Source organism: Mustela lutreola, chromosome 9, assembly GCF_030435805.1.
Source record: "Mustela lutreola isolate mMusLut2 chromosome 9, mMusLut2.pri, whole genome shotgun sequence".
Lineage (NCBI taxonomy): Eukaryota > Metazoa > Chordata > Mammalia > Carnivora > Mustelidae > Mustela > Mustela lutreola.
This window is the reverse complement of record NC_081298.1, coordinates 38876905-38889256: the sequence shown is the minus strand read 5'-3', so window position 1 is coordinate 38889256 and position 12352 is coordinate 38876905. Positions and strand designations below refer to the sequence as shown.

Genomic DNA, 12352 nt, shown 5'->3' with positions numbered 1-12352 from the left:
TGTCTGCCTGCCTCTCTGCCTACTTGTGACCTCTCTTTCTCTGTCAAATTAGAAAAAAAAAAATCTATAATAATCTTCACAAATGTTATCTTGATTATGCTTGATATATGAAAATGTCAAATTGCAGAATAAATACTCACTATTCTAAGAGAAATCTTCCTAAAACTCCATCAACCCAGTTCTAGTTCTCTCCCTGGAAACAACACAGAACAAATCTATTTTGTATCTGCAAACCATCACCCTCTTCTTCAAGTCTTTGAAATTTTCCAGGACACTATAGGTTTTAGAAGGAGGAATTAATCTTCTGGACAAAATTTCTAGATTTATAAATCCTAACACATCTTTACTGTGTTACATTAATGTAACACATTAATTAATTAATTAATTAATTAATGTACTAAGTACATCGTCAGTTATCAGTCTCTTAAAATGTGGCACCCAGGGGCACCTGGGTCATTCAGTCATTAAACGTCCAGATCTTGGTTTCAGCTAAGGTTGTGAACTCAGAGTCATGAGACTGAGCTCCACATTGGGCTCTGTGTTCAATTCAGAGTCTGCTTGGGGTTCTTTCTCTTTCCCCACCTTCCCTGTCTCTAAAAATCCTTAAAAAAAAATGTGGCACCCCAAATCAAGCCAAATAGGGTCACCTCCCAAGATGTTTCCAATCTGCTTCTAGTAATGCAGCCATACTGCACTGCTCACTTGGGAGATAGGCACACCACTGGTATATTTCTCAAATGGACTTCTGGGCAATTATGTTCCATTCTTTCTGAAGCCTGAAATAAGAGTTTACTGTTGGTACAGTGGCTGAGACTGATGCTCCCCAAATAACCTGGTGCTCCTTGATAATTCCCAGACCTCAGAAGGCATTTCTTCTGGCCTACCACAGCAAAAGGAAAGGAAAGAGCAGGTAATAAAGAACTAGTGAGGCTTTTCCAGGCATCCCTTTTGCTGTGGTAACCTAAGAAGATGCCAAGGCCAGGTGGCACTATTACGGGACAGAGAAAAGCTGCCCAGCCAGCACAGGGCTGTGATGTGATAAAATTCTGTGTTAAGCACAAAGATATAGAAGTTTGTCTATATTGGAAATTGGCTCCCAAATACAGGACACATACTTTTTATTTTTTTTCCAAGTTTGGTATCAAAATGCTGCATTTATCTCAAACTTTATCTTATTTGCACTAACCACTTTTGAAGTGTCTAGATCTTTGCACATTTTCTAAGTTTATTAAATGTGTTCATTATTCTTCCTTATTTTGGACTTTAACGTTGAACAGAATCAAGATAAAGCTCAGGGGCGCCTGGGTGGCTCAGTGGGTTAAATCCTCTGCCTTCGGCTCGGGTCATGATCCCAGGGTCCTGGGATAGAGCCCCACATCGGGCTCTCTGCTCAGCAGGGAGCCTGCTTCCCTCTCTCTCTCTGCCTGCCTCTCTGCCTACTTGTGAACTCTACCTGTCAAATAAATAAATAAGTAAAAATATTTGGAAAAAAAAGAAAAAAAGAGAAAGCCCAAAGAACACTTATCAAAAACATCCATTCTAGGAGTGCCTGGGTGGCTCAGTCAGTTAAGTGTCTGACTTCGGCTCAGGTCATGATCCCAGGGTCCCAGGATTGAGTCCTGCATCAGGCTCCCTGATTCTTATACTGTTGATCGGGCACATAAATTGATGCTACATTTGGAAAGTCATCTGACCCTATCTGTCAAAATTTCAGTGTAGAGCTTCTTTGACCCAGCAATTCCATGCTAGAAATTGACCTGATAGATATGCCAAAATTATGTGAAAGGAAATTCACTGCATTAAATTAGAATTGAAATAGCAACAAAACAACAACGAGAAACCAAAAAACTAGCTGTAAATAATCTAAATGTCCATTAATGGAGAAATAGGTATATGTGGGGAAGATCTCCAAGATATGCTATTTAACTAGGGCATGTGGGTGGCTCAGTCAGTGAAGCGACTGTCTTTGGCTCATGTCATGATCCCAGGGTTCTGGGGTTGAGCCCTATATTGTGCTCCCTGCTCAGTGGGGGAGTCTGCTTCTCCTCTCCCTCTGCTCCTCTCTCTGTCCAATAAATAAATAAAATCTTAGAAAAAAAAATATGCTATTAACTAAAAAGAAACCTAAGAGTACTTATAGAAAAAAAAAAGCAACCAAATATACATATTGTTGCAAATATACGTTTAAATGACATAACTGTATAGCGGTGTATAATGAAAAATTGTTCTGAAAGAAATACACACACAACAATTGTCATCTTTGGGGCAAGGGTCCAGGTATCAGAAGTTGGGAGGAGGAGACTTCTTTTACTTTAGACCTGCTCCGCTTATCTCATTTTATCTATACATTTTTAAAAAATTTCTTTCCTTGTTAACTCACACATGGCAATGTTGTATGTGCTTTTTAATAAGACCATCTCTGGGTAGTCACTTTCTTTTAAAATTTCCTTTCTTGTTAACATATGCATGACAATGTTGTATGTGCACTTTTTAATAAGACCATCTTTGGGTAGTCACTTTCTTCTCTATGTTTCTCTACCTTAGGAAACTATTTTTTAATAAGAAATCATAAGATCGGGGTACCTGGGTAGCTCAGTGGGTTAAAATCTGCCTTCAGGTCAGGTCATGATCCCAGGGTCCTGGGATCTAGCCCCATATCTGGCTCTCTGCTCAGTGGGGAGCCTGCTTCCTCCTCTCTGCCTGTCTCTCCACCTAATTGTGATCTCTATCTGTCAAATAAATAAAAAAAGTCTTAAAAAAAAATCATAAGATTAAAAACAAAATTCCTTCCAGCCTGAAACATAGCCATTAAGCAAGATCTGTCAAAAACAATCTTTCAATGAAACTAAAATCACTATCTCCATCTCAATCCAAAGAATACTATAATTGCTTTGTCAAAGTCCTTATTCAAATTAAGATGGACCATATCTGCTGTGTCCTCCTAATATATTAGTCTGGCAACTCTAAAAGGAAATGAGCCTCATTCAGAATGCCCACTAACTCTGAAAATAATTCATTATGAAAGTCACATAAATGTAAACAGGCAAATCTTGAATTCATGTTAAAAATAAAAACCGACTGCAGTATAAAAATGATATACCTAATGTTGTATGCACAATAAACCTGTGTAACGAATTTTATTAGCTGTTTGGGATGAGATATTTTAGACAACGAACTATGATATAATGTTAATACAACATATTAGAGACAGTGTAAATGTACCAAGGAACAAATCTGTATATATTTATTATTAAACTTGCAAATTTCTTAATTTTTATAAACCACAAAGAAGATTCCACATCAATATTTTTGTATTATCTTATTGAATTATTCAGCTCATTTTTAGAGAAGAATACAGAAGGTATTTCAATAGATTTCCCAACTAACAGAAATGTAGTATTTTAAGTGCTATGTTAGGCTAAACATTTTTAGTAGAAAATTTTAAAATTTTATTTATCTATGAAGCATGCATGTGCTAGTCGGGTGGGGCAGGGGAGAGAATCTCAAGCAGACTCTGCACTGAGCACAGAGCCCGATATGGGACTCAATCTCACGACCCCAAGATCCTGAACCTGAGCCAACATCAAGTTGAACACTTAACTGACGGAGCCACCCAGGGTCCCAGCAGAAATTTTTCTAAAATGCACAGTCTACTTTACAACATAGAAAACTGCAAGAAGGCACACCTTTGGGGGTCCACAAAGTCAAAAGTTAAAACTATTCTCCCCCCCCCCCAAACTATTCTTATAATAATACTAAGATGCTATTTGGCTTTTTCACCTCTCAATCTCTCATGAGTACAATGGATTTTTCATAAGTTACGCGACATGTGATACTTTAATAGTCTTATGACTACAGGAGGAGGATGAGAATTTAGCACTTTTATTATGTCATACATCTAAGAAATTTGTAAAAATGTAAAGCAATGACATTCTTCTAAATTTTTCTTTTAAAAAATAGTTTCTTTCATAGGTTTTTTTATGTTAACACATAATAGGTACACTATGTTAGTTCTTAAACATATTAGTAAAAACTAAAATTCAGTTTAAATTTCTAATTTGGTTAATATTGATAAATATAACCCACATAACCAAAGATCTCTAAGGCCCCAATAATTTTAAGTGTGTAGCATGGTCCTAAAAGCAAAAGTTTGAGAACTGTTTCTTAAAGGAGAGAGCTAAGATTTGGGGGATTAAAGGCAAATAACAAACTGCCACTTTATATGCACAGTTTAATGTTTACAAAATATGTTTCTGTTATTGCTTATATAATTAAAAAGTGTTGAAAAATACACAGTTGTCCCTCTTGTACAACTGCCTGTGCTTGCCAGTGTTTGCTTTGATTACAAAGCAGAACCCTCACATGAGGCAGAGCTTTCCCCTTTCCAGCTGCCAACAGCTGACTGTTGTCTGCTGACTCAGGCCATTAACAGTTTACAAAAGACACAGCTGTGAAATCTTGAGGGTTGCTATCATTTCCTAGCCTACTGCCTCCTCCCTTCTTAAGGCCCCTTTCCAACTTCAGAGACCTTAGTGGTCTATGGTTTATGCCCTGTGCTTTGTACCCAAACAAGGAAGGACAGGACAACCTTTTCTTGGTTGGTTGATTTTATGAAATATATTCACACTGAATCTCCTTAAATGCTTATTTCAGTCTTAAGCCTATCATCAATGAGAAGCTTTCTTCGTCAGTAAATTCCTATTTCCTCAAAACAGAGATGTGTTTAAAGCTGAGGGGTTTGGAAATCATAGCAAGTCTGACCTCTGAAGGCAGAGTGACTATCCTTTAGAGTGACTATGCTAGTGAAAGGAGCTGGAAGGGGGCAACTGTCTCTCCAGATAACTCCCTGTTGGAAGCCTTGGATGGCAAAGTACTAGATGTATGAGGAGGGGGAAAGAGGAAGGCAGGAGCAAATATTAATTGAGCATCTACCATGGTCCAGGCATTTCACATCCTTTATCTTAATTCTAATTGCCACCTGAGGTGAGAAACATTGGACTTTCTTAATTAAAAAAAAAAAAAAAAAGAATGCTCAAAGAAGAGAATTAAATCTCCCAAATTTCCCCAGCTAGTAAAGGGACAAGATGAGGAACCAAATTATCCCTGTCAGACATCTAGGCCCCATACCATCACTGTACCATGCCGACTCTATGTTTCTTCTGACATCTTACAGGTCCCCTTTGCAGATCTCTCTAGCCCTAATGGAGTATAGCCCTCTTTCCTACCATTTTGGTTTCTTCCCCCCTACCATCTACCATTGATTTTCTACTGTTGACCGAAAATGCACATACCTTCATCTCTGCCTCATTTCAGTTAAGGGCCGGTGGTAGAGGTAGAGCTGTAAATGCTCCTGCACATCTCCTTTTCTCCATCATCTGAAATGCTGTCTCATACTACGTCTAACTCTGGTTTTAAAGATTATAATGGAATAGTAAGTCTTGGAAAACAATCTCCTTGTTAACTGAGGTTTGGATTTTTTGAGCTACATTTTCAGACACCAAATACTAAAAATTTCACTTCCTACCTTTATCAATCAAGACGTGTTTATACAAACTAAATTTAAAGAGAGAAAAAGTGCAAAAACCTCTCTATGATACCATCAATACCTACATATTTTTACTTTAAAATGAGAAGTTGTTTCTGAACTGTGTGATTAATGGGTTAATGAAAATTAATCAACTCTCTTGATAGTTACCACAGTCAGTGTATTAAAGCCAGCTCTCCCAAGCAGATGTCCTAAGTCATTGACAGCAGTGAAAGGAGAAACATGTGGAGAAAATCCTCCTTCCCTTTCTGTTTCTGCCAACTGTAGTGAACACCGAAGTTCATAGAGTGTGTCACCTCCAAACATTGCACCAATAAATACTCCATCTGGTTTTAAAACATAATGAATCTGTAATAAATACAAGACAACAAAAGTAGTTAAAATTTTATATTAAAAATGTTAGAAGGAGAAAAACGTTAAAAGAACATACGCTAAATTAATATTTTACAATTACCATTCTTATTTTGTCAAATAACGAAAAAATAAATAACACCCAAGGCAACCAAATGTCAGAAAGGAAATGCAGTGTAATATTACAAAGATAGGCAATAATTCATTGATAGCATTAATACCTCTAAAATATATTGAATGTTTTCAATTCTTCTAATAATAGACAAAAATTACTTTTATAATGAGAAAATACTGAAAGAAAAAAATTTAAAAGTGTGGTAGATTGCGAAAATCACAAACAATTCCATCAGAAAATGAAGCTATTTCCCCTCTCCCTGAATCTGGGACAGCCTTGTGACTTGCTGCAGCCAAAAGAATGCAGTGCAAGTGGCAGTGTGCCAGGGTCACACCAAAGTTCGAAATGGCCTTACCTGATTCCCTATGCTGCCACCATGCTGTGAACAAGCCTGAGCTAGCCTGGTAAGGGCTGAGAGGTATGAGGAGCAGAGATCTCTGAGATGTCCCAGCTAATGCCATTCTTGAGAGGCCAGCTCTAATCTAGCAATAGATCACAGATACTGGCTTCATGAGCCAAGCCAGACCCAGAAGGATTTCCTAACTAATGCCAACACAAATTCCCACCCAATCCACAAAATCCTGAGCTAAGTAAACTGTTGTTTTAAACTGTTAAGCTGGGGTCGCTTTTTAGCAGAATAAGCTAATTTATACAGAAATTATTATGATTCACATTAACCCAATCAAACAGTTTCCTTTAAGGAGAAGTAACTAACTTATTTCCAACTTTCAAACAAAAGCAATTTTTAATTGATAACTCAAGCAAAATAGTGGTTATAATGGCTTCCAGAATCACAAATGTTTACTCACTGACTCTCTTAGAACTACCATCTGCAACTAGATTTGATGGACTATTCTCAACAATGAGGAACATTACAGGAAAAGGTAGATTCTAAAGTAAACCCCAAATCATAGTAGGCCCTCTCATCGAAGTATCCATCTTAAAATTTATATTTAAATTTATGAAGCAATTACAAAACAGTGTATAAGCAAACCAACCATAAAATCTTTGCTTTCTTCCCTTCTAACTCTTTGCTTCCTTCTCTTATCACCAAACTATAATATAGCAGGGACCTAAGATTCAGTCCTCAGCTCTCTGCGGCTTCTTTCTATCTCAGAGGAGCTTATCAATTCCCATGGATTTCATAAGGATGACTTCCAATCACTATCTTCAGTCTGGACATCTTCCCAGAACTCTAAACTCATTTTCATTTGCCTGTGCCATGGCCACTTGTATCTTGGCAAGCCCCGCCCCCACAACCAACACACACATACAACACTTAATTCTCAAACCCACTCCCCTCTCCAGTTGCTGTATTTCTGTCAGTTACCATTTTCCATTCCCTTTATCTGATCATTACCATTCTTTCCTCTGTTTTTACTAATTACTCTTTCAGGCATCCAGACTTAACTTTAAGGTGAGCTTGGACCCCTCCCTGTCTTTGATCTTCAGATCCAACCCGCCACCAAACTGAATACCCTCTCTTCCTGTTAACTCCTGCCACTGCCACCTAACTTTAGTTTCTCTCATGTCTGGACCATGGAAACAGTCTCTTTAACTGAACCAAAACTTCTAGCATAAGTTCTCCAAGTAGCAAAATGAAGACATCCTACAGAGTTATTTATTTAATGCACATATAAAACAGGGCACAGCAATTGGCAAACAGTATGTGCTTAAGATGTGGTAGTTATCCTGCCTACCAGCCTTTTAATCACATCACTTTCCTCTTCAAAATTCTCCAGCAGCTCTGAATTGCATAAAGAATGAACTCAAAATTCCTTAATCTGTTACCTAAGTCTCCCTAAATCTGGTCCCAATATGCCCTATCTCCTAGTATATTAATCTCCCAACAGGCTTCCTCTCTGTCCCTCATGCTCCTGAGGCTCTTTTACCTCCCACCTACCTACCCTGTGATTCTGCCTTCCTGCCCCAAATCTGACCTAATCCCAAAGGCCCTGCTCAAGTAATTTCTGCTTCTTGAAGCTTTCTGAGGCCACTCCAAGTCACAGTGATCCTTCCCTCTTCTGAACACAATGCTTTTTACTTACTCTTCACCAGTTCACTGATAAATGTCAACCAACAAATATACCTCACACTAATTATAAGCTGCAGGGAAGACACAAATATGAAGAAATAGTATCCTCCCCACACAAAACTTATAGACAATTAAGAAAAGGGACCCACATAGGAAATGTCTTATATCAATGTGATGTCAATATTATTTTGTCCAAGTTATTTTGTATGACTTTTCATAAATATTTGAAACATCTCCATAATTAGATTTCTTCAATTCCTAGACAAGGGAGTCACTCAATGTACTTCTTAATATGCCAAAAAGCACCAACTATATCTGGCCCCTAGAAGATAATAAATATTTGATTTGGTTCCATTTCCAACTGTCAAAAGCATAAAATGGAAAATATCTGAAGTTTCTGGTAAAAAGTAGAAATATTTAGAAGTTTCTACTAATAAAATAACATAGGCTATTAGAATCAACATTAAGTTTCTTACCTGTTCAAGCGCTCTAGGAAGGTCATTCACCCAGTGTAAACTAGAATATTAATAACATATTGCTTTTAGCTTAATTCATGTAATTAATTGGTATAATTATCACTCCTATAAATAAAAGCCAACAAAAAGATATTAATTTTGAAGTGTGAAGTTGCATATCAAAATTCACTGATTGTTTTCATATAAGTTTTAAAGTAAAAAATATTCCTAGGGGAAAACCTTCCTTCTATGACACTAGAAAATGTGACAGTACTATAAATATTACAAAGCGTTTAGAACTTAATTTAGTAAATCTCTTGCATTTTATTTTGCCTCTATTCACCCCCTACCAGTGTGTGGTGATATGTGATGGCAAGAATCACAGTCTCTGTAGAGTATGGTCATACTTTCCTGACAGAAGTGGCATCCTCTTATACTGACATCCAGGATAGCACTGAATACCCATTTCAAACCATACTATGTTAAGATCACATTTATCTTTCATAATGCTTTTTAGTAATTATTAGGTAGTTTAAAAATGAAGAAGGTCATACCACAAGCTCTATCATACTTATGGGGAAACTGAAAGCAACAGAATTAGGTATTTGCAAACAGCAAGTAGAAGAGCCACAACTCATTCCTACTCCCCGTCCAGGACTCGTTCCCTTAGACCAACATTCTTTATAATGTTTTTCATTTCCTGATAGAATGTACTTTTCTAAATTTGCTTAGCACACCTTAAAAAGCATGGAAGAAATTACAAACTCACTGAAGAAAAAGCTAGAGTACGACTCTCCCAGTCTGGGAATGAGGGGTTCCTGGGAGACAGGCCTTTCAGTGCTAACACTACCAAAGTCTTAGGTGAACCACAATGACTGGTCACCCTAAAAACAGCTATCAAAAGGGCTGTGTTGACATGAAGAGCATGTTGAATTTTTGTAAGAAAATATGACTATAAAATGAGGTAGGGGAAATGAAGTTACATACAAACTATTACTGCTGAGTTGTTTGAGGACAGGATCTCCGTCCGGACTCATTTGTGTATTTCCCTAAAGCATCAAGCTCAGAGCCTCACATATTACAAACTATTCAATAAATATTAATATGTTTATGTAATCAATGTGGAGGGGACATGGTAGGAAGCACAAATGGGAAAACATAACCTTAAGGACTATATTTCTGTGTGAAGAAAAATTGAAGTTGAAGGAAATACTAGCTTTTCCTTATTGGCCGAGATGAGTTTCTAAGACTGCACTAATATTTGAATGCTGGAGCCAGTATACTCTTTCCAAATCCTGCCTCCATCAATATGGATACTAAGTTATGTATACTGGGGAAGAAACTCTTCTATCACAGATGAGCTTCAGCAAATTGAAAAAAAGTTGTGGAGAAAAAAGTTAAGGTACTATACTATATCAACTCCACTAGGGAGCATATAATTCGTTATTATTTCCCAGAGAAATCTTATAGTTTATAACATAAGAAAACTGGTCTGTGACTTAAAAAAAAATTATTAAGAATTTACTTCATTATTTTTTCTTTACCCCATAATATTAAAACTGTACATCATAAATTATTTATTTATAACATACATTTTTAAGAAGTACAAACAGATTACCAACCTTAAACTGCTAACCACCAAGTCAAATGTATTTTCTCTGAAGGGAAGGAACTCTTCATCAGCTAAAATGCTGACAGTAGGAATTTCCATTTCTATGATATTTTTCTAGTGGTTAAAAAATAAAAATTCAAAATACATTCATATAGAATCTCAGTTACTAATGCAATCATTGTTAAATTTAAGTCAATGTCATATTTACTTGGCAGTTTCTATTCCTTCTCAAAAAAAAAGCCACAAAAAAGCTCAAGAAGTATTTCTTTTTTTTTTTTTTAAATATATATATATATTTTTAATTTATTTGACAGAGATCACAAGTAGGCAGAGAAGCAGAAGCAGGCAGGGAGAGAGGAGGAAGCAGGCTCCCTGCTGAGCAGAGAGTCCAATGCGGGGCTCAATCCCAGGATCCTGGGATCATGACCTGAGCTGAAGGCAGAGGCTTTAAACCACTGAGCCACCCAGGTGCCCCTCTTTTTTTTTTTTTTTTTTTTTTTTTAAAGATTATTTATTTATTTGACAGAGAGAGAGAAAGAGTTTGAGGGAGGGAACACAAGCACAGGGAGCAGGAGAGGGAGAAGCAGGTTTCCTGCTGAGCAGGGAGCCAGATGCTGGGCTCAATCCTAAAACCCTTTATTCTTTCTAATGGCAGTCTGATGTATATCAAAAATTTAAAGATGAACATCAATGAATCCGTAAATTCTACTAGTAGGAATTTATTTCCAGGGAGAAAAAGAAATCAAATGTACCAAGTTGCTTTATATAAGGATGTTCTTTACAGTATCAGTTATTAAGAAAACAGACATATAGCTGCCCTTCAATAGAAATTTAGCTAAATAAACCATGGAATATTCTTATATTGGAATACTATATAGCCATTTAAAAAGGTGAAATTTGGGTTTATATGTATCATTTGCTGATATAAAAGAATGATACCCTGTGAAAAACATGGCATGTTACCTGTACAAAATTATATGTTGGGAGACAGTTATACATCTGCAAAGGTGAAGATCAAAATGTCACCCGTGGTTCCTCCTGAAGGGTGGAACCAGGGATGATATTTTCTTTCCCCTTTACATTTCCTGTATTGTTTCATTTTTTATATGTATTATATATAATCAGGAAAAAGAAACTATTTTCATTTTGAAGGAAATAAAAAACTAAAAATAAAACCAAGAGATCAGAAATCATGACTGTTATAAGGGTACCTACCAAAGCATTTTCTGCAATGTCTACTTGAAAAAACTTTCCAACAGTTTCCTGCAATGGAATAAAGTTAATCAGGTAAGACAAAACAAACAAAAAGCCACTGACAAAACAAAATAACTGCTGAAATTGCTAAAGGAGAAAGTGGCAATCATAGAGTCATTTTGAGTTTTGTAAGGGTATTTTTCTGCAATAAAACCAGTATAGTAAACTATTAGCTTTAATAACATATAGGAAGTTACACAGATTTGAATAAATGCAATCATGCCTATATTTAACACATTTAACTATATTTAAAAAATACACAACATATGTATGAGTAATCAGCCTCTTCAGTTCACGTCACTGGATTAAGGCTTATGTGTTAACTTTTCCATAGCACAACAGGCTGAGAGTTGGTCTCCACTCCTGGGCCACAAAAGACCTGGACCTTTCAGTTGTTCATTCAAAGAGTTTACAAAGAGTAAAGAAAGACTTAATAAATGCAAACACTTGGGGAGAAGGGGAACTCACTGGTTTCATTTTTCCCTGTTTCATCTCTCCTTTCTTTCTTCCGAGAGCCCTGCACCATTTCTTTCCCAGAATAACACTTTCCACTATGCTCTTTTCTCCAGGATTCTGCTGCCCCCATCATCATCTCTATCAATCTTCCATCTCTGTCTTCTGTGTCTCCTTCCCTTACCTTGAAACAGGCATAAGCCTCCCAATCTCTCCTCACCTCTACCTTCTAGTTGTTCTGTTTGCAATCTACAACTCCAATCTCAATGTTTTTCTCCTTAATTCTTCGTAATCTATTCCAACTTTCACTGTTCTAACAACACTATTTACAAACACTATTAACAACCTAATCAACTACAACAGCATGTCTGCTCTCAGTCCTACCTTACTTGACCTCTCTGAAGTCCAGCACTGTTGGTGGTCTCCTAGAAACATCTTCAGTACTTTCTACTCTGCCTCCCCTCCTTCTAATCCTTTCCACTTCATGCACACCCCCTTCTTAAAGACCTTTCTTGCCCACAACTTGGAAAGG

General features: G+C 36.9%; 1 protein-coding gene across 11 annotated transcripts in view; it reads right to left on the bottom strand.

The window, feature by feature from the left end:
- The window catches only part of NDUFAF5 (NADH:ubiquinone oxidoreductase complex assembly factor 5), a 29536-nt gene that overhangs the window by 7804 nt on the left and 9380 nt on the right, over nt 1–12352 (bottom strand). For 7 of the 11 annotated variants that reach the window (XR_009344686.1, XR_009344684.1, XR_009344685.1 and 4 more), the window contains exons 4-7: nt 11329–11376; nt 10124–10227; nt 8523–8562; nt 5696–5893 (exon numbers count right to left, since the gene is read on the bottom strand). Coding sequence is in view for 6 of the 11 variants with exons in the window: in XM_059134061.1 (XP_058990044.1) it covers nt 5696–5893; nt 8523–8562; nt 10124–10227; nt 11329–11376 (390 nt within the window). In the remaining 5 variants the exon portion in view is untranslated. Of the gene's footprint in view, nt 1–2583; nt 2730–5291; nt 5406–5695; nt 5894–8522; nt 8563–10123; nt 10228–11328; nt 11377–12352 lie in introns of all 11 variants that reach the window. The other 4 variants (XR_009344683.1, XR_009344687.1, XM_059134062.1 and 1 more) reach the window with 4 other exon arrangements.